The sequence below is a fragment of the Micromys minutus genome, assembly GCF_963924665.1.
Source record: "Micromys minutus genome assembly, chromosome: 18".
In the NCBI taxonomy this organism is placed as follows: Eukaryota; Metazoa; Chordata; class Mammalia; order Rodentia; family Muridae; genus Micromys; species Micromys minutus.
The window spans coordinates 44,328,518-44,350,406 of record NC_137953.1 but is presented as its reverse complement, the minus strand read 5'-3'; the positions used below and the strand labels follow the sequence as shown (position 1 = coordinate 44,350,406).

Here is a 21,889-nt window from a genome sequence, read left to right as displayed (position 1 = left end):
TCCACTTTAATTGGTCGGTTAGTATTTAAGGGGCCATGGTTTTATGCTTCGGTCAACTTTTTCCCACTCAGTTTACCCCGTAGTTTGATTATGTTTGGAAACAATGTGTCTTTCTCATCTTGTACCAAAAGAGTAACATCAGTGAGCAAGATGTGGTGCTGGCCTGTTCATTCTCCTTTGCATAGACTTAAGCAATGGTGTTGACCTTCTGTGTCAGAGCATCAGCAGTGAAGTCACTGGCTTGGATTCGTTTGCTTTTCTCCTCGCCTTTGAAGTAGGAGTAGAGATGCCTATATAGTGACTCACAAATGGCAAGAGAAACTAAAGAGAAAGGATCTTATGATTTATCAAGTCCTTAATGAAACACTAACACCCAAGATATGATTTTTTTTTTTTTACTCACAAGATTGGTGTCCACTAAAATAATTTCTCTAGTTGGATTGGTCCTGGCACGGACAGTTGAATGAAGCCAAGACTGCGGCCTCAAACTTTGCACAGACTTGTAGGATCATTCTCTTATGGCCATTGAAGATGTTACTCATCCCTGCTAAACTGTCTATCACAAACCAGAACTGATGGAGAAACTTGTACCTCTCTGGCACTCTGGCTTGTCTTGCTTACAGCCGGGAAAGTATCTCAAAGACACTCACTTCTTACTTGTATCTTTTGTTCCTTCCAGTATGTTCTCTATGCTGTCCTGCCTGTCAGTCCTGAAGAACTTCCCTGCATTAGGACATGTGCACATTCTGTATTTATGCATACGATTCAGCCTCCTAATCCTTTACCACTTCTGAGTCTCTAGATAGAATCTGGTTGTAAATGTTATTTCCTTAGTGGACCCTCAACTGCATAATAGGAGGCAGAGACAGGGATCCCTGGAACAAGCTGCCTACTAGTCTATCAATGAACGGAAGGTTCAGTGACAGACCCTGCCTTAAGGTATAGGTGGAAAGCAATAAAGAAAGACACTGGACATCATCCTCTGGTCTCCACATGCATTCTGTCTCATAAACACACACACACACACACACACACACATTCACACTCAAACATACGTATACTACACATGCCTACTTTTTAAATGCCTATCAACTGGAGAGGCTTGGGAACTAGCTCAAGCAATAAGAGCCTCAGTTTGAGCCCTAGAACCCACATTAAAAAGCCACATACATTTTAATCCAGGGCTGAGGAGGTAGAGACAATCAGATTCCTGTAGCTCACTGGCCAGGCAGCCTAGCTGAATCCATGACCCCAGGTCAGCAAGAGACTTTTACTAAAAAGGGGAGAGGGCATAGATAACTCATAAGGAATGGCACCTGAGACTGATCTCTTACACACACACTTGAGCCCATATGAAGATGTACACACATATATAACTCTGGCCTCCACATGCATGGACACAAACATAGATACACATGAACATGCAAACACGCATGCACACCAAAAAAAAAAAAAAAAACTCTGCAGAAGAATGGGAATTCTTTGTCACCTTGATGATAAATAGAGTCCTAACATTTTTATCTTCTGAAAGATCCTCTGCTCCAGCTCTGATGGTTTGTGTGGAAGACCATATCATCAGAATGGCATTATACAACGAAAATGACAAGCCCCTTCTGATGGAAGCTCATACCATGATATTTTCAGTTGATCCTATTGAGTAAGACCAACCCACTGAAATTTTGTGAGGACAAACCTCTTAACGCTCTCTTAAGACTTTTTTACACATTTCAGGGAACAAAAGCTTCAAAACCTACGAAGCCTGCAGCGTCTGATCTTCCTGTTCCTGCTGAAGGTGTCCGCAATATCAAAAGCATGTGGGAGAAAGGAAGTGTCTTTTCAAGCCCCTCTGCCTCGGGAACACCAAATAAGGTACGGGTATGGCTCTCGACGGCTTAAGTTTTGGAGAATGGATTTTTTTTCTATTGTGTTAGGAATAGCCTTCATTCACTACAAATGCAATAAAAAAATGTATAATCTGCACTTGGGGTTTGTCTGCCCCCCAAACAAGCAAACAACCTCCCCAAACAAACAAACAAACCAAGCTCATAGAAAATGTATTCATGGGGCTCCCTGTGTACTCAGCTGGGCCCATGACTACTAAATGAAGTGTTTGAGTTTAATTATCAGCCATTAGTGTTGGAATGGGGTGAAGCAACATGAAAGAAAAACTGATATTCCTCTCTATGATTTTAATTTTACGTGTATGGGTGTTTTTCCTGTATGTGCACTGTGAGCATACCAAATGCTTACAGAAGACAGAAGAGAGAGTTGGAGCCTCTGGGACTGGCGTTCTGGATGCTTGGGAGCTACTGTGTGTCTGAGGATTTAACCTGGGTCCCCTGAAAAAGCAGCCAGTTCTCTTACCCACCTAGCCAGGTTTTTCACCCTTCCAATGTCGGAGACATCAAAGGGGATAAAAATCAATACGATAAACATGTATTACAAAGGATAACTTACTAAATTGGTTTATATAGTGCAGGCCTGGTTAATAACAGCCAGCCGCGTGCTGGAGAGGCTCAGACACACTGTCAGGACTGGGTGCTTGAGAAGTCCCAATCTGGTGATGAAGGCGGGGCTTTCGTCTCGTCCGCATTGGAAGGGTGAAAACGCTGGGTTTGTAGGTCAGCAGAGGAAGGCCGGTTACCGAAACGAAAGGGCAGGACAGATAGATATACACTTCCCAGAAAGCCGGTGAAGCAACCCCTCTCAGAAACTGCTGCCATCTAGAGATGGGCAGGGCAGTGTCTCTCCCCACTGTCTCTAGGTAATCCTTCCTTCAGTCAAGCTGACAATCGAGATCAACAACCGCAGATTTAAGAATATCTTCAAGTTTACTCAGAAGATTTCCAGGGTAAATGTACTTTTCACTTTAAGATTTTGGATGATTAAGTTTTTTTTTTTTTTGTTTGTTTGTTTTGTTTTTTTTGGGTTTTTTTGTAGGAAACTGCTGGCCTGAAGGTGGGAGTTTCCAGCCGCATCAACGAATGGCTAACTAAATCACCAGACTGCAACAAGTCGCCTGCTCCCAAGCCTTCTGTAAGTACCCCGGGGATTTCTGAGTCTCTGGACTCACAACTTCCATGGCAGAATGAAACAACAGTTGGCTTCACTTGCCTCAGAAAGATGGCTTTCCCGTCCTCTGCGGCAGACTCAGCAGACCAGGATTACTCCCAGCCCGAGACAGAGCCTGGCCTCTGCCCGAGTGAGAGGAACTTAGCCTCATCAATACCGGAGCTCTCCAGTTAAGACTCTCTGCACTTGGCTCTTCTTTCCTTTATTTGTTTACTTCATTCTTTCTCTACTTACTTATTTGGCTTCTATTCCACAAAGCAAACACAGGAATTGAAAAAAAAAAAAAAACGCCCTGCTACTTTGGCTACTTTTTTATTCCAGGTATTCCAAAACTTACTCCCAAAATATTGTGTATTTTGACTGTTTTGAGACCATGTTTTCTAATTTTACCTAATTTCTATAATTTAACATAAAATACAGTGATCGTGTGACTATTGAAATAATTACCCTTCTATTTTATTATATATGTAATATAAATTGAATAATTTGTTATCAAGTCCTGCAAAGGGAAAAAAAAAAAAACATAAAAATTGAAAGTAGAAAACTGGAACCCTCTCCCATGAGCCTTGCAAAGGAAAGCTATGAAGGCTGGCTACATTGTTTAGAGAACGAACAGCTTCAGTTACTAAGTGTAAACCTGCTACCTTAACTATTCCTTCCACTCTCTCATTGGACATATGCAATTGCCTTACACTTGTTGGGATGAACAAAGCATTCCTGTTCCCCCACCCCCCAAGAGAGCTTTCCTGGTGTCGAGGTAGCAGAGAATGAATTGCCATGACCATTCCCTTCTATTTTCACTTTTTATTTTTGTGTTTGTTTCTGAGACAGAATCTCTCTCTATAGCCCTGGCTATCCTGACATTCACTATGTAGACCAGGCTGGCCTCAAACATAACAACCTGCATTCTAGAGAAAGAAAACCTTCCCAGATTCCGGGCCTTTTAGGTGTTTTAAGTCCCTGCAACATCTCATTGCATCTGCTGGTTCTACAGATAGTCCCCAAAGTCACTAAGTCCTGGCACGTTCCAAATCCCAAGAGAGAGATGGAAACGTCTCTATTCTCTTCTTGTACTTTCACTTAATATTCCACCCAGGGATCTTTGCATAAGGCTTCACAAGAGCTATGTGCCAGTGTGAAATCCATTTATAGTTGTGAAAAAGTACATTGAAAAACATCTCCCCTCCCTGTCCCCAAGTAGGATAGGGAGTCAATAAAAGAAAAGGGAGGTAAGACACCACACCCAGATGTGTCTCTGGGGCCTCAAGTTCAACCACCAGCCATCTTGATATAAAAAGTAGAAATTATTTTTAAGCAGAAATAAATTATGGCCATTTCTGTCAATGTTATGGTTCTGGACCCATGATTACTAACTTTTTTTTTTTAAGTTTTAAAATTACGAATCCCTTTGACAGCCAAATAAAACTAAAGACCCTTTTATAGCTTGTAAATCTGAGAAGTTCATGGACACATTCCATCCCCCCTGGGGGAGCCTCGTGGGGAAGAAAGGAAGAACACATCCGACCTCTCTAGAGGAGCCCTTCACTCCTTTTCGCCCACGCTTGCAGCATGAGTGTTCTATTTCATTCCTGAACCAGTTGTTCCCACTGTCCGGTCCAGGGCTTTCTCTCCATCCTTTTCCTAATACCTGACCTGAGTAACTTTCTGTCTTCTATGTGTCATCCTAGTGGAAGGGTTCAATGTAAATGCAGTCATTAATATGTATGTAATGTAAATGTATCAAGGATCCCACACTAAAGATTAGTGATAACAGCTTCTGGGCTATTGATAAGGCCTCCCACCATGTGACTGGACAGAAAACTAATATAGTGTACTTATAAAATCAATGGCTGTTTTACCTCACACTTAATAAGTGATTCATAGACTAATCTAAAGAATGCAGAGAGGGGAAAAAAATGTGACAGTCTAGATGTTAGTGACCACTTTCTTCCTGTTGGATTTTGCAGATTTGTGTGGCTTTAAATAAGAACCAAATTGGAGTAAGAAATGCATATTTAATATCATACATAGTTTGGGTTTGCTCACTAGGCCTTTTAAAGCTTTGCACACATTCCTCTGGTAGTATATTCTTCCAATATTTTAGACCCAGCACCCACCATATCATATTATTGCTAGTAACATGGCAGTCTCCTGGGAGAAGACAATGACTTAGAACCGAGGCAGGGCAAGACAGGCAAGACCTACTGCTTCTGTGGGTCCAGCAGAGAGTAGGTAAATTTTCAATGTGGAAATGGCTACTGGAATTCTGCAGATGTGTTAAGACTGTCAGACAAATGTCCAAGGATGGTAGGAGATAAGTCAAACAGAAATCTTAGGTCCTGTCTATGATGTGTCACCGTGGTGACCCAAAGCTAAGCTCTGACCCACACCATTATGTATTTTTTAAGTCATAATTTGAGCACATTTTTGAACTATGGAAACACATTCTTAGATGTCTTGGGTCCAATCCCTCTTTCTTACACCAGCCTCTTCAGACATGTATGTTTCCATCCTCAAGACACAGAGCCCCTGGGATTCTGACTAGACTGATCCTGAGCCCAGGAAGTCAGAGCATTGTCTGTAAGCAGTGCCAACAGGAGAGCCCCAGTAGTACCTTTTGATTCTAGACCATGTACAATTCGTTCTCAACTCATGTCTCTGATTCTCCCCATGGGCAGGGGGAGGAGAAAGCTACGGTTTGTTGTCTACAGGTGTTTCTCTTTGGGCCATTAGAACAAAGACAGAAAGAGTTATCCCATCAAAACAATCTTTGTCCATAGTAGAACCTCGTCAAGAAGAAGTGTAATTCACAGTGCTAGCATTCGTGTGTTGAGTTCTAAAACTCAGAAGAAGAACCACCTAGAAAGAGTAGCTAAGCTACCATCTTTAGAAATGCTACAAATTACGAGTTCTCAAAATTGTTAATACTAGCCCCCAGTAAATTAGCAGATTTAAAATCAAACATTGCCCTGTCTTATGTGTCTTACTGGGGCATTCAAGATACTTACAAGTTGAGTTTATAGACTTCTAGGGTAACTGTGGCTGGAATTAAATTCTGAATGATATTTTAGCTGGTTTGTCTACTCTGTGTCTAAACTATATGTCATGGAGCATTTAAAGTGCTAACTTGTCTTTCTTTTCATTTAAAAAAAGAGAATGATGTCTTTCTCAGCTGGCTTCTCTTCTTCACTCTCTGGTCTCTGGTTGATTGGAAACCTGCCTTTCCTGACTTCATTTCTCCCTCATCCCCAGAGTGGGTCTCTCTCTCTAACATGTAGTCTGCTCAGGTAATTCCATTTATATTTCCTCTTTGACCTGAAAAAAAATTGACTTACAGTGTGGATGTTGACATTTTCTTAAAACACCTTATTTAAACCCTTAAGTGATCTTGAAAGATTCATCAACATTATTTTAGGGAAATGCAATCCATTTTCTCATGTAGAAACACTCATGTGAAAGAAAAACATGTCTCCTATGAATCAAATAAATAAATGATTGCACCCACTTCTTAGAACACTGCCAGCATGTTACTATAGTCCCCAACATTTTTAAGTCTTCTAGACAACTTGGCAACTTTTACCTACATTGGCAAATGTAATGGAATTCTCTCTCTGTCTCTCTCTCTCTCTGTCTCTCTCTCTCTCTCTCTCTCTCTCTCTCTCTCTCTCTCTCTCTCTCTCTCTCTCTCCCCCCCCCCCCCGGTAAATATAATTTGTTGCCTAATGTTTCCAAGTTAAACAGGTATAGTGTTCTAATAGAATGTTGACAATTCATGCCACAGGCCCATAAACTGCATGTATCACAAATCTTTACATGGAATTATTAGCACTGCATGTTTGTTTAGTGTTAAGATGCCAGTACTCTGTGTTAGAAGTATGTCATCAAAACTGGTATCCCTGGAAAACTACAGTTTCCAGCTCTGCCTCCCTAGTGAGAGAAGGTACTGCCAAAGTAAGCATGACTCTTTCAGTAAAACACATTCATTTTCTCCAAATGACCTTGTGCCAAGTACTAATATAAGCAAATGCTAGAAGAAAAGTAAATGAAACAGAAATTTGGATTCTCATCCAAATGAAATTAACTATAAACTAGTAAACAAGGACTCAAGGCTGTTTAACTACTGTGGGTCATATTAGGATTCGCAAATGTTTTTAACATACATCATCAACTGCCCACTCTTCTTAAGGTTGGTCACCTCTGTGACAGACATTTATTTTTGTGGAACTGGATTCTACTAATCCACTCCTGGATTACACACTTGCCATCAAGAAACACAAAAGGATTTTGGTATCTTCATTCAGGCCGCAGACCCTAAGATACTGATGCTACGCAGGAAGTTGTTAGAGGATGAATAGAACACTATGGGGAATGAGCTGGGGGGATGGTGGTCAGCTAAGAAGATGTTTGTGAGCACAGCAGCACAGGGGCTCTGGGAATTTAATTCCATGCAGACAGTACCAAATACCAGATGCTTCCGAGTGCACTGCCTGAGGCTTGAGAAGCACTACGAACTTCCAGCCTGCCCCTTGGGAAAGCAATATGGACATCTGTAGCCAAATAGTGAAGGACCCAGACGCTGTATGCATTGCCAGCCTATTCTCATGAAACAGGCCAAGGTCAGCTCATAGTCAGGTAACTGCTAATGCTTCTTCCATTTGGGACCTTTGGTGCAAAGTGTACTGAACACCACAATGATTTGAACCAGTGGTAGATGTGGTGGCTAGCTTACCTCTACCTAGCCAGAAAGTATTCAAGGTCACTTACCTTTTGCTTTCTGCTTTCTTTTCTTTAGGACTTGAGGCCAGGAGATGTATCTGGCAAGCGGAACCTCTGGGAAAAGCAATCTGTGGATAAGGTCACTTCCCCCACTAAGGTAATTTACTGGGGGAATCGTGTGTCAGAGAATGGGGTTAAATGAGAAATATTGCTGACTCACAAATCTGTACTTAGATGACCATCAGTTTCTAAAAGTCCCATGTGTGGTCCAAAGAAAGGACAATTTACAAAGTCACTGGCACTGCAGATTTGTCAGGCTTATAACATAAATGACTTAAAGTCTTTGGTTTCCAGAAAGACAACTTCTAAATAGTTGTCATGGTTATGGAAAAATCTGGTCAAGGGGGTCATATGCAATAACTATGGTCTATCTTTCTTTGCAAGGCCCTGACTGGCTACACAGTTATTAGGGGAAAACAAACCTCTTAGGAGAAATTGTGTGACTCCTTCATTGGCTCCATTTCTAGAACTGTCCTAAGACACATTTGCACAGCCTCACATCCCAGATAGCTATAGCAAAAATTTTAGACAGAATATGCTACCCTGTAAAAACCAATGGCTAAGGACACTTGGTCGTCTAGGAAAAGGGTTTGCACACATTTCAGAAACACACTCTGTGTGGTGTTTAACAGATGCTCAAAGAAGAAACAGGATTACTGGTTGCATGGGGAGCCTATTTCTGATTGTAGCCTTCCCATTTCAAAAAAAAAAAAAAAAAAAAGACCCAATCCTGTCCTTCAATGGGAGAAAATTCAGAAAGAGAGCTCAGAGATCAGTAATAAGTATGGTGAGGAAAGTCTGCTTTCCAGTAATGCAGAGCCCTAGGCATAGAGACTTCGTAAGCAAACTCCAGACTAATGAGCTCCCTCAAGGCAGCTAGAAGACCACTGAGATCCCCCTTAGTGGGGGAGAGACTGCCTCCTTTCCCATGCTTTGTCCTCTGTTGGATCCGGGGCAGCTGCCTGAGTCTGCCACTCCGTCTTTTCAGTTATAGTACTCTTCAGGTCCAATGAAATCCACCAGCCCAGCTGCTCTATTTGAAGTGACTTTAAATAATTCATTATTCAAATGATTCGATAGCTAAATTTGCTAAAAAGTACCTAGTGATGATCACCACTGCCACTAACTCGGAGGGAGTAGCCATTATTTGCCAGGCACCATTACTGTGACATGTGATTCCCCCAGCAACTAGTAGAGGTAAGGAGTAGAATGATTACAATTTTATAGCTGGAGGCAACGAGGCACTGAGAGATTAAACAACTTTATTAAGAAACATGTCTAACAAGTACCCACACCTACACTGAGGAGCTGGAGAGATGGCTCAGTGGTTAAGAGCATTTGCTGTTCTTGCACACGTCCTGGGTTTGATTTCTCGAACCTACATGGCAGTTCGAAACCCTCTGAAACTATACCCAGGGCTCCAACACCTTCTAACCTCCAAAGCCACTAGGCATGCACATGAGACATAGTTATAGACAGTCAAACACAGATGTAAAACAAAACTAATAATTTTAATGTTCAAAAACATCCCTACAACTGAATTCTTCTCCGAGCCTGTATTCTTTTTTTTTTTTTTGTAATTAAAATTTTTAATTATTTTTAAAATGTGGCTATTAGAAATTTAAAATTAATGTATGTGGCCTTGCATCTTTGACTCCTGTTTTGTTTTTTTTTAAATTGGGCATTTTCTTTACTTACATTTCAAATATTATCCCCTTTCCATGTTTCCCCTGTGGAAACTCCCATCCAATCTCCCCTCCCCCTGCCTCTATGAGAGTGCTCCCCCACCCACCTACTCCCTCCCATCTCCCTGCCCTGCCATTTCCCTATACTGGGGTGTTGAGCCTTCACAGGGCCAAGGACCTCGCCTCTCTCTTGATCCCTGTATTCTCTGCTACATATGCGACTGGAACCATGGGTCCCTCCATGTGTACTCTTTGGTTGGTGGTTTAGTCCCTGGGAGCTCTGGGGGGGGGGGGGTCTGGTTGCTTGATATTGTTGTTCTTCCTGTGAGGTTGAAAACCCCTTCAGCTCCTTCAGTCCTTTTTCTAACTCCTCCATTGGAGACCCCATTTTCAGACCAATGGTTAGCTGAGAGCATTCTTAACCATTACATATTTTTTTTGAGAATGTACATTCAGCAAAAAAAAAAAGTAATGTTTTTAAATTTTCCTTCATAATTTCTATTGGAGGCAGGGAACGGATGATTTCTTTCTTTTTTTTTTTTTTTAAACAAAAAGCATGAACTTGTGGGCCTAAGACTTTAAAAATCCTGGTAACATAGCTGTACCTTCCAAAGTAGTGGTCTGAGTATCATGACACTTCCTTTCTGAGCAGGGGATGTTGACCATCCACTATCACAGGTATCAGGTCCCTGTGGTCACATTAGGGCTATGGAAGGTAAACCAAAAGCACCTGAGATGATAGGGCCAAGAAGACACCTGTCACACACAAGACAGCACAGAGGGAGCACCTGGGGTTTTGCTACAAAGTAGAGGAGTGCTTTTCCTGCACCATGTTCCTCACTAGTCCCCACTGATCTCTCACAGTGGCTACAGTCAAACCGCCCCACCCAACCTAACAGAGTGAATGAGCCAGCAGGTCAGGGATCCCTGCTCCAAAGCACCAGACTCCTTACTTACTGTGTGGCTATTCCCCTGAAATGAAAATTAATATTGTGATATTCGTCCCTCAGCATGGGGTCTTTTAGCAACTGGTCGAAGGGTAAGTGAATGGAATAAGAATAGATTAAGGGTCAGATAAGTCTCAAGGATCGGTGTGTAAGGATTAAAATAAAAGGAGTGGCTGGGGTAAATGGGAGGAAAGGGGTCATGAGCACGTCCTCCCTACTGATGTTGATGCGGCCTTGACGGAGCTTTTCAGTCGTGTGGAGCACCAGAGATTCCCAGTCCTTACCGTAGAGCTTAAAAGCTGTCTTGACTCTGAGTGCTGTGAGCAAAGATGAAGGCCAGGGTGGAAAGGAAGCTCGAGGACAAAGAAAATGTGAGAACATACCGCCAGCAGTAGCCTTCCCTTTCGGGATGTTTAGATTTAATCCGGTCTGTATCGTGAGCCTACAAAACAATGTGGGCTACCAGTTTAAAGTTCTCTTCTCTCAGCAGGTCTGAAACGATTGAAGAAGGAACCCAACTGCAAGCCAACTTGCTGGGCCAGCTCAGTTGGAGAGGGCTAATTACTCTGTTTATATTTATGTTTTCCAATATCCCAGTAAATCCATGTGTATGCTCACTATATTTAATAACCACAACTAGAAATGTTCATGGTCAAAGTACTGCCTTTGCAGAGGAGCCTGTTTCTAAAGCAACCCATGCTGTGAAGTAAACTTGCTACTGTCATATGAACAGTGATACCAACCACATTGGAAGTCAACAACAGAATGTCGAGCTTAAGATTACCTGAGGAATGTGCGCAGTATCGAGGTGGCGGGGACATGACCAATAGGCTTTGTTTTGTCTCAGTACAGACATTGTGTTTCTGCACTTTAGACTAAAGCATGGGAGAGATTCTCTAAGTCGGCAATCAAAACTCTCTGAACGTAATCCACTTCAGGTCCACGATAGGGCAGCAATGATTGTCTTTTTTAAAAAAGAAGATGTACTGTTGAGATATCGCTTTTTTTTCTATGCTGATTCATACCTAAATTGGGAGATTATTTTAGCTGACAGTGGTACTGATTTTTTTTTCAGGTTGCTTTGCAGATTTCTTTAGTACTGATAGTAGACTGAACCACATTTAGATAACCCAACTATGTAATGTATGTGCATACGTGTATACAGACACACTAATGGTAGATTGCTTTTTCATGTGCTAGACTATTATTACATTTCATAGTATGTCCTTGTAACTAACCAATATCACGGCTTTTGAAGATTAAAAAATTAGCAATAGTATATTAATATTTCCTATTTGCCAGTAGAAACATGGAAATTAGGTATAGATGTTTTCAATGTCCAGTGATTTATAAGAAAAAAGTATTGGAAAAAAAAAGAGATTACAAGTGTCAAAATTAGTTGAAGCTTCTTATAAGACATAGTATTTAGTTTATAATTGAGAGCAGTCTTGAAGTCCAGTGTGAATTTCATTAAGTCTACCATCTGGACGAAACTCAAACCCTGATTATTTGTGACCGTGAAGTTAACCTCCCGCCCACAAAAACAAATTGACCTACATGACATCTAAGGTGTCTCCTTTCTCTAACACTTAGAGCCAAGCATTTTGGTGACTAATGCACACTTAAGATGTAGACGCCTAAAGACAGACCAGCTTTGCTTTGTGTAGAAGCAGGTAGGTAAAGAGATAAAAGCACAGAAGTCCCGCTATCTCTGAGTACTCATGCTCTTTAAACTAAACGTTCTGCCTCTATTAGTCGGTTGGTACTGTCATAAGTTCATAAGATCTTGAAATTTGAGAAATACATGTAAATTTTGATAGTTTTACTCCCCCCCCCCACCACGGGTCTTTAGGGACTCCTCATTCAGACGTCAGGTCCTATTTTAGCTTATGTCTTTAATTTTCCCAATAGATAAAAGAAACACACCCTAGTGTCTTACAGGATGTTCTTATATAGAACATTCTATACATAGTGTCATTGTACAAACTCATACCTCAGCTGACTTAACCAAAATGATCTTAGTCTCCGTGCCTTCCACAGTAGGAGAGCCTCCAAAATTTTCAATCTGCGGGTTTCTTTTCAGGAGGAAAGGGTTGGCTTGAGGTGACCACTGCCTTGGAAAGTCTGTTTTTCTCATGAATTAGTAAGAGTTAGTTGGATTCCCTAGCTTTGAGCAAACTTGGGCCAAAGGAAGGAAAGCCACAAAGACTACACAAGTCATCTACCCACGACAGAGTAGACACAAGTCTATGATAAGGTAGAGTGCGCATGGCACACCCATGGAAATGACTTCCATCATTGGAGTAAAATGGATCAAAGTTCGATTTAAGGCTGATGCTGAGGAATCATGCTCGTGCGTGTAAACAACGGCCTTCTCCTAATATCTTACAGGCTTTTGTTTGTTGTTTTTGCTTTTAAGAAAGTCCAAAGTTGTGAGATGACTCTTTTGATCCTAACTTTTATTCCAATATTTGGATGACAATATCGGGTTTAGGGTAGAAGTTTTTCTGTTTGGCTTTAATCTTTGAAGAAGCAAATTCCTCATTTCTTTGTTTGATTACAGCTCTCTGTTATCTTTAAGAGAGGAAACTGCAAGCTGACTAGCATGTTCTGTGAATCTGCCATTGTTAAAAAATGTTATAAACACTTAATATTTTTCACTGATAATTGATTGCTGCAATAAAAAATATATTGTGAAAATGCATCCACAATAAATGGAATTCTTCCAGATGCCTCTGCCTCGTGCATTCTTGGTGCTCTCCTGATTGTGAGAAGTGGTGTCTATAATGACAAAGAGAAGGGCAAGATTCTTGTGCTTCACACCGAGGGTTGGTTTCACTCTATAAAGGAAAAAACAAACAAACAAAAGACATCTTGAGACAGGATTTCATGAAGCCCAGGCTGGCCTAGAACTTATGAAGCCAAGAATGACCTTGAATTCCTGTTCCTCCTGCCCCCACCCCTCAGGTGATAGTCAGCATAGTAGCCACAGTGCAGATTTAAAGCACTTCTTACTGCAGGGACTTTCCTAACCAAATATTCAAAAGTACTCAGAAGTGGACAACTGACGGAGCATTTAAAATTTTCTCCTTTAAGGTAAAAGGCTAGATCCCGGTGCTTGCTCGGGAGGCTGGAAGAGGTTTCTGCTCATCTTATTGTTCCCAGCTTTATAGTCTCATCCATCCCAGCTCATCCATCCCAGCTCCGCAGAGAGTGCTGACCATTTACTTCATTCCGCTTCGGATTTAATAGCAGAACTTTACTGCAGCCCGGTTTTAAAGGAGCACTTAATATATTTTGTAAAATAGGAACATCATATAATAGGTCTGGATGGGCCCCGAGAGCCTGCATTTCAAACGATTCCGTGGTGGCTCTGCTGTTTTGCTTTGAGAACCCAGCTCTTCCTCCCCTTCCCCTTTCCTGTCCTCTCCTCCTCCTCTTTTCCCCAGAATGTGTGCTTCAAACGTGTCCATGAAAACAAATGAGAGCACTTCCTAAAAATCCTTAAGCTCAGAACGCTGTCAGATAGGTGGTGTTATATTGCTGTTTACAGGAAAACTGTGGCATTGAGTCCTATGTCAGGACACCCAACTAGCTACTGTAGTTTCAGAATCTATACGTAACCTACTATCCCATTGGTTCTCCAAACGGAGGGAAGAACAGGATCACCTACTAGACTTTTTGAATAGAATGGTCTGTCCCTTTCTGATTCCATAGCATCCTTGCTAGAGCCCAAGGATTTACATTCTATAAAAAGTATTGACTAACAATGCCATTGGTCCCAAGGGGATGCCCTGAAACCCCATGGGGTGCCTTGAAAGCCACTGTGTTGTCAGAAGAGAGTAATGACTAGAACCTACCTCCTCATGTTACATGAGTGAAATGTAGGTAATTGACATGTTCTTCACCCCTTTATTCCTTTCAATAATGCTACAGGAGAGGCACTAGTCTAGTATCCCCATTTTGCAGGTAAATGAACTTTTAGAACATGCCATCAGTGAGCTATTAAGTCACAGGAGTTGACCACCGGTAAGATTCCTAGGCCCACACTTTTAATTACTACAGTCCTGTCTATCATAACAGATTATTGTGTATATGTTTGTCTTGAAGACAGCTGTGTGTGTGTGTGTGTGTGTGTGTGTGTGTGTGTGTTATAAGGGGAAGAGAGCTGAAGTTGCTCTCCTCTCCTCATGAAGTCCACAGACAAGTGTGTGAGAGACCCAAACAATAGACAGTAACTTGACCAAGTAAAAAGACCTTTGAACCTTTATCCCTGGGATGTCTTCATCCTAACAAAAGGCAAAAATCTTGAAATAAGGGGGGACTGAGTCTTAGCTGCTGAGTAGAACAGATCTCAAGACATATGCTTGGAAACACTGTGAGAGGTTTGGCTCCTAGTGCAAGGAAGAGAGGAAGGTACAGACAAGTACTTGTCTGGCTCCCCATTCCTAGAATGGTTTCATCAATTAAAATGTGTAAAAAGAGCTCAGAGTCCCCATGATAACTAACTTCTATGATGTCATAAAGAATGAATGCTTTGGTCACCTTGTCTCCTTATCTACATGTCTGTTTAATAATTTCCAAAGGGCAAATTATTCAAAATAAGTCATATTCATAGTCCTAACATAACTTACACTTTTGCCATTTTACCATGATGACATTTTGCTCCTGACTATCCATGACAGTGACTGTGCCTTTGGGGATAATACAGGTAAGTATTTAAGCATTCTTTTCCTACCCCCCTCCCCCTCCCCCTCTCCCTCTCTCTAGCATTGCAATTCCTACAGTCACATGAAAGGTGAGGAAATTACTTAAGCTCCATCTGCTTCCTGAAAAGTTGGAAATTGACTCTGTGAGTCTGTCCAGTAGCTTTCAGTGGTGAGAACCTAGAGAGAAAGCACAACTCAGCACATCTTTGAGAAGTTTACTCCAGGCCTTATTTCATTTTAACTTAAGAACAACACATTCAATTTCCAGTGTTTGCTCCTGTCTGAAATCAAAATTAAAAAAAACTTTAAAATTAAAAATGGAAAGCCCATGGGGGCTGGGGAGATGGCTCAGAGGTTAATCACTGTCTGCTCTTCCAGAGGTCCTGAGTTCAATTCCCAGACATCACATTGTGGAGTATGACCATCTGTAATGAGATGTGGTGCCCTCTTCTGGCCTGAAGGCATACATGCAGGCAGAACACTATATATAATAAATAAATCTAAAAGGGAGAGAGGGAGGGAGGGAAGGAGAGAGAGAGAGAGAGAGAGAGAGAGAGAGAGAGAGAGAGAGAGAGAGAGAGAGAGAGAGAGAGAGAGAGAGATGGATGGAGGGAGGGAGAGGTAGAGGAAGAGGTAGAGGGAGAGGGAGAGGGAGAGGGAGAGGGAGAGGGAGAGGGAGAGGGAGAGGGAGAGGGAGAGAGAGAGAGCAAACTAGCAAGCCCAGGAGATGGTTCAGAGGAAAATGCATTTACTACCATGCCTGACAACCTTCAACTCCCAGGACCCACTCAGTACTGGTTGTCTCTGTCCACACATGAACCTTAGCATGCATGCCCCCATAAATACAATACAAATAATGTTTTAAAACTCATTTAAAACATCTAAAGCAGATGCTTCAAAGGCTGTGTGAAATTTCGCTGGAGGAGAGGGAATCTCATATAACCTGTCTTTAAAATGACACTAGCTCCATAGCCTTAGTACTTGCTGCGTCTCCACTCCAACGAGGTCTTCTCTAGTCAGCTATGTGGTTTACCTTCCTGTTCAAGTGCTCCCAGGGCAGAGCGCATCTCTAGCCACCCCATCTTAAAGACCTACACTGCCAAGCTACTCACCCCAGCACTTGCTAAGCTTGAGTTTTCTCCATAGCAACTTTCATCTGATTAGAGTGTAATCTCCACTAAAAACGGTTCTGCTCTCTGCAACAGCCTTCCCCTGCCAATAGTCTCTGATGTAAAGTAACCAGCGAAGGTCAGGTGAGTAATGAATTCTAAGTAATTTCTTTATGCACTAATAGCTTTCTTCTCTATATTTGTTGATACATGTTAATGTACAAAGTTGGGCTGAAAATACATACATATGTACATATACACACAGAGATAGATAGATATAGATGTATACACAAACAGACATGATTTAAGCTTCTCCCATGACTAGCTCAGCTGTTTCTCAGAGCTTCAGCTTATGCACCTGACACCCTATGGCCTTTATCCATAAGTAAAAACCAACAGGGAAAAAAATAGATTCCATATATAAAGACTGACTTAGCCTATCTACTGTCTCCAACAGCACAATACCCCAGGTGGGTACATTTTAAGAAGTCTAGTTTAGCTGTAATTCTAATGATGCAAGTCAAGGGAACACATTTGGTTCTGAAGGGAACCACATGGCACCCTTAGCAGGAACAAGGATTGGGTGTCCTCTGCTCTGTCCGCGGAGCCACTATGTTTTAACTATGAGAAGGCCACATAAATGGTCTTATTTCACCCTACTTAGCTCTGAATGGCCCCACACATAAACACAAGTAGGTTTATGTTTCTGTTCTTACAGCTCCACAAGAGCAAGTAAAGTTTAGTGCTGGAGCTCTGAGGATGCCCTCAAACCAAAGATTCTCTGAGCATTGCCACCTTTAGTGATATACATAAGGCATAAACCCAAGCACAGCTAGCCATGAAGACTGATCAACGGTACTCTCAATTTCCTCCAGCCAATGTCCAAAGAAGCAGAAGCTCTCAAGGTTTTGAGTTGCTGACACAAACACAAATCTAGAGATGCTAACAACCCCTTCCATGCTTGAACTGAAGTGCTTAATGTGAGCCATGCGGGCACAGAACACCTAGCCATTCTTTGTCTGTATGGGTTTTTTAACTTTACTTGGAAAACTGTTCCAACTGTATTATCCACCAAAGTTAAAAGTGACCAACAAATCAGGGTTAGAAGTGTACACGTACACACATGCGCGCGCGCACAAATCCTAAGTCTTACTGACTTAAATAAGGCAAAGTGGGGTTTTGCTTTGTGAAAGTGTTGGCTAACAAAAAATTTCTAAACTGATGAAATTTTTGACAGTTTGCCCTCATGTGACCATGACTCCTCCAAATTAAGTGTTTAAGTCTCATTTCCAGAATAAGGATGGATGACGTGTGCAGAATAGAGCTCAACCTTTTAACTTCAAGTACAATTACTTCATTTTTATTGATAAGGTTAACTTGCCTATGGTCATCGGGTTTTTAAGAGTCAAGTGAGCATCCAGAACGCGCCTCAAACAGTTTGCGCTACTGCTTTCTCTGCACAGGCGCCTAGCAGATTGCTGTCACTCGGAACAAACCTCTCCAAACCCTAAGCCCAGCCCTGAGTTCCCATCATCCCCTGGCATCACTTTCTCCCACCAAAATCTCACCGCCTTCAAAGCTGTCGCTACAGGGGTGGGGGTGGGGCGCCAAAACTTCCCGAAGTCTCGCGAGACTACTGCCGTTGCCCTGGCAACAAGCGGCCTGCTCTCCATAGAGAGCGTGGCTGTGGCCGTTGAATTACGATGCTGTTTCCTCTGGCTCTGTCGTCGCCCGGTGCCTGGGGGACATCCTAAAGTACTCTCACGGCAGGGGTGGGACGCGGGCAGGCTTGAAGAGGCCGAGGGAGCGGGGCGGGCGGCGGACGTGCGGCTCAGGCCGGGGAGCGCGGGAGATGCGCCCCTGGGCGCGGGGCGGCGCGGGGCCGGCCTGAGGAGGCTCCCCGCGGGTCCGGTCCCCGGAGGAGGCCTGGCGCGGCCGCTCGCCCCTCGCTCGCCGCTTGAGGCGTGGACCGGCGTCCGCGGGCTTCCGGCGCCCAGCGCTAGCACGTCAGGAGCTGCCGCCGGGCGCCCGGCGGGTTGTCCTAACTGAGCGCCCCGGAACACGCTCTTCTGTAAACGCAAACCAAGGGGGCTCTGAAAGCTTTGTGTCGGTGTGCAGTCCACGCTCCTAAAGTCTCTTTTAGAGACAGCATAACCCGGCAGTTGTGAAATTGGTAAATTCTTTTGGTCTCCTGCAAGGTGTAAAAGCTTGGCAAGAACTTTCGATTATTTCATTGCAAACAAGGAAAGAGGAAGCGTATACTTAAAACTGTAGTGTCCCCAAAGGCACAACCACTGACATGTGCATCAGGAGGAAAATGTCATTTTAGTGAAATGGCAGTTTCAGGCTTGCATAGAAGTAGCAGTGGTCATCTCCAACAGGACCTTCTGGAAGCTATTTCAATTCAAACGATGTTATTGAATTTAGAAGTTAAATATACAGTAGTAATCAAGTTAAAGAGAAACTTTACTTAGGGACACTGAAACCTGGTTCAACGGAAAATTAAGGAGGAAGGGGAAAGCTTTTGAATGATTCCTACATTTTATTGCCCAAATAACTATGACTTTTCTTGTGTAATTTATGCTTCAGGACAATCCTGATTTACTATTGCAGTGTTGCGTTTAAGTATAAATATAAAGTGTAAATGGTTAGGTTATATACTGTGAAAGTTTTTCAACTAAATTATTTACAACAGACTTTTTAGTTTTATTTTTGTTAATAAAACATACTGACAGCTTATAAATTTATTCCCTTCCATCTCTTCCAAGATACATGTCCCCATTCCATATCCACTCATTTGAAATTTTTTATTTAATTAAAATATAATTACATCATTTACCCCCTTCCAACCCTCTCAGATTCATAGCCCCCTTCACATTATTATCATTATGTGTGTTTAAATAGAGAAATGCAATTTGCAGAAGTCTGTTGAATGTTGGTTATGTGTATATATTTTTAGGACCGAATGCTTGGTATTGGATATCCATTTAGGAAGCTGTCTTTGTAGTAATGGGTAGTTTTTTTTAGAAATCTTTGAAATTGAAATTAGTTTCCTGTATCCTTACTAGTTTAGTTTTCAGACATCTGACACTGTCAATTAAATACAATTGGATAGGTTTTTGTAATATTCATTTAATATAGAACTTGCACACCTTTGCATAAAAGAAAAGTTGTTAAATAATTTTCTTAGACATTTTACAGCCTACCCACATAGTGAAAGAAATTTCAAGGAGAACACTAGAAAAGATGTCAGAAGATTCAGAAGAGGAAGACTATTCAGATAGGAGTATCAGTGATGATGATGAATTGGTATGTCTTCCTCTTACTTTACATCATTTGGAGTAAATGTATTATGCAGCATATATTCCCAATTACAACACTGTAGAATTGATTTGTTGTAAAAATAAAATGAATGATATCCATTTTTGTCGTGGAAGTTAGAAAATAAATGAAAGCTTACTGTGTAGTATGCCCTATTTAGAAAAAGGAAAAAGAACTGATTGAAACTGGGGAGTGGGAGGGGAGCAAAAATCTAATTATATTTCAATTAAAAACATTTTTTAAAATGGGAAAGGATTTTCTTTTTTTAGAAAGCCTTGGGTAAGATTGTTCTGGATTGTATTAAAATGTGTGTATGTAATGCTTAGGACTTTGTTTTTACAGTCACATCTCCTTCTTTATGTGCTAATTCTGTTGCAAGATAAGATGCACCAAACTCAAACCCCTGTGTTCCATCCAGGGCTCTTATGTCTCATCCTAGTACATTAATGTGACTCCTCAAAGCCAGAAGGAAAGGATGTGGGTGGGAGAAAAAGGAGGAGGAGGGATGCAGTATTTGAAAATATTGTGTCTGCTCTTACATCGTGTTCTAAGATATTTCTTTTAAAGTATAAATTTAAATTACAATGTGTTTAAAGCTCCAAAGTCTCTCCAAATGAAACACAGTTCTCTAATCCCATAACTCTCTGTGTTGCATTCACCATTTCTTTCCCCAAGTGTCCCAAGAACCTCTAAACTGTAAACTGTGCTCCTTCCTGAGTTACCATCCTGGCCAGACCTTGTTGTCTTAGTGTTGAGCAGACAGCACAACCAAGGCAACTCTTCTGAGGACAACATTTAATGGGGGGTGGCTGACAGGTTCAGAGGGTCAGGCCATGATCATCAGGGCAGGAGCTAGAGGAGCTGAGAGTTCTATATTTTCATCTGACTACATCCAGGAAAATACTGACTTCCAGGCAGCTAGGAAAACGGTCCTCAAGCCCACACCCACAGTGACACACTTCCTCCCACAAGGCCACACCTAATGGTGCCACTCCCTGGGCCAAGCATGTTCAAACCACCACAGCTAGGGAAGAGGAATGAAGATGCCAGTGTTAAGGTTCCACTAGCCTAAATAACCGTGGAGTCTTGCATTTATTAAAGAGTAAAGACAATCACAAGTAGTAAGGTAGATGTTAAATAAAACTCTTGAATTTGTTATTATTGGTTCATAAATATTAAATTCTTTTGTTTCAGGACGAGGATTCATTCATGAAATTTGTAAGTGATGATATTCATCGGTGTACACTACTAGAAGGTTTGAACTCATCTAAATGTACTTTCTTCCCTTTTAATCTCGAAACTTTTAGTGGATAAAAAGTTTCCTTATCCTACTTAAGGAAACTAAAAAAAAAAAAAAAAAAAAAAAAAAAAAACAAATCTAATAAAATAGTGATTATTCCAATGGATAGGGAGAAAAAAATATATGGACAATATATATGTGTGTGTGTGTGTATGTGTGTGTATATATATATATATATATACATATATATAAATACTTCTATGTATGTATGTATTCAGTGATTTATTGTTGCATAAATAGCTTTCTTATCAATTTTATTGGATATTCTCTGTACTTACATTTCAAATGTTACTCCCTTTTTCCCCACTCCCAACCACCCTCTCCCACCTCAGCGCCTAGGCATTCCCCTACACTGGGAGAACGAGCCTTCACAGAACCAAAGGCCTCTCCTCCCATTGATGCCAGAAACTGCTATCCTGTGCCACATACGCACCTGGAGCCATGGGTCTCTACATGTGTACTCATTGGTTGGTGTTTCAGTCCCTGGTAGATTAAGAGAGGGGGGTTGGTTGGTTGATATTGTTGTTCTTCCCATGAAGTTGCAAACTCTTTCAGCTACTTCAGTCCTCTCTCTAGCTCCTCCATTGGGTTCCCAGTGCTCAGTCTGACCAATGGTTAGCTGAAAGCATCCTCATCTGTATCAGTATGGCTCTGAAAGAGGCATTCATATCAGGCTCTTGCCAGTAAGCACTTCTTGGCATCAGCAATAGTTTATGGTTTTGGTGACTCCATTTGGGATGGATCCCCAGGTAAAGCAGTCTCTGGATGATCTTTTCTTCAATCCCTGCCCCTCTATTTGTCCCTGTATTTCCTCCCAAGAGATTGTGTTCTCCCTTCTAAAAAGGACTGAAGCATCCACCTTCAGTCCTTCCTTCTTTTTGAGCTTCATAAGATTTGTGAATTGTTTCTTGGGTATTCCAAGCTTTGGAGTTAATATCCACTTTTCAGTGAGTGCATACTATGTGTGTCC

The 21,889-nt window shown here is 41.7% G+C and overlaps 3 protein-coding genes across 6 annotated transcripts in view; 2 read left to right on the top strand and 1 right to left on the bottom strand.

The window, feature by feature from the left end:
- CALD1 (caldesmon 1) overlaps positions 1-12,431 on the top strand; it is a 182,054-nt gene extending 169,623 nt beyond the window's left edge. For 3 of the 4 annotated variants that reach the window (XM_080931801.1, XM_080931803.1, XM_080931802.1), the window contains 4 exons: positions 1,732-1,869; positions 2,941-3,036; positions 7,865-7,945; positions 10,968-12,431. In XM_080931801.1, the coding sequence (XP_080787927.1) occupies positions 1,732-1,869; positions 2,941-3,036; positions 7,865-7,945; positions 10,968-10,976 (324 nt within the window). In that variant the 3' untranslated portion in view covers positions 10,977-12,431. The remainder of the gene's footprint in view (positions 1-1,731; positions 1,870-2,940; positions 3,037-7,864; positions 7,946-10,967) is intronic. The other variant, XM_080931800.1, reaches the window with a different exon arrangement.
- A 782-nt stretch (positions 12,432-13,213) lies between these two features.
- Positions 13,214-19,162, bottom strand: LOC308432647 (uncharacterized protein; the record flags this gene model as incomplete). Its single annotated transcript, XM_080932409.1, has 4 exons — positions 13,214-13,320; positions 15,292-15,366; positions 17,867-18,489; positions 19,138-19,162. 3 exons carry the CDS (start codon positions 19,160-19,162, stop codon positions 15,292-15,294), a joined length of 723 nt encoding a protein of 240 aa, XP_080788535.1. The 3' UTR covers positions 13,214-13,320.
- AGBL3 (AGBL carboxypeptidase 3) overlaps positions 17,946-21,889 on the top strand; it is a gene marked incomplete at its 3' end in the record, with an annotated part of 95,681 nt that continues 91,737 nt past the window's right edge. The window contains exons 1-3 of the mRNA XM_080931799.1: positions 17,946-18,053; positions 19,489-19,607; positions 20,814-20,874. Coding sequence (XP_080787925.1) covers positions 19,545-19,607; positions 20,814-20,874 — 124 coding nt within the window. The 5' untranslated portion in view covers positions 17,946-18,053; positions 19,489-19,544. The remainder of the gene's footprint in view (positions 18,054-19,488; positions 19,608-20,813; positions 20,875-21,889) is intronic.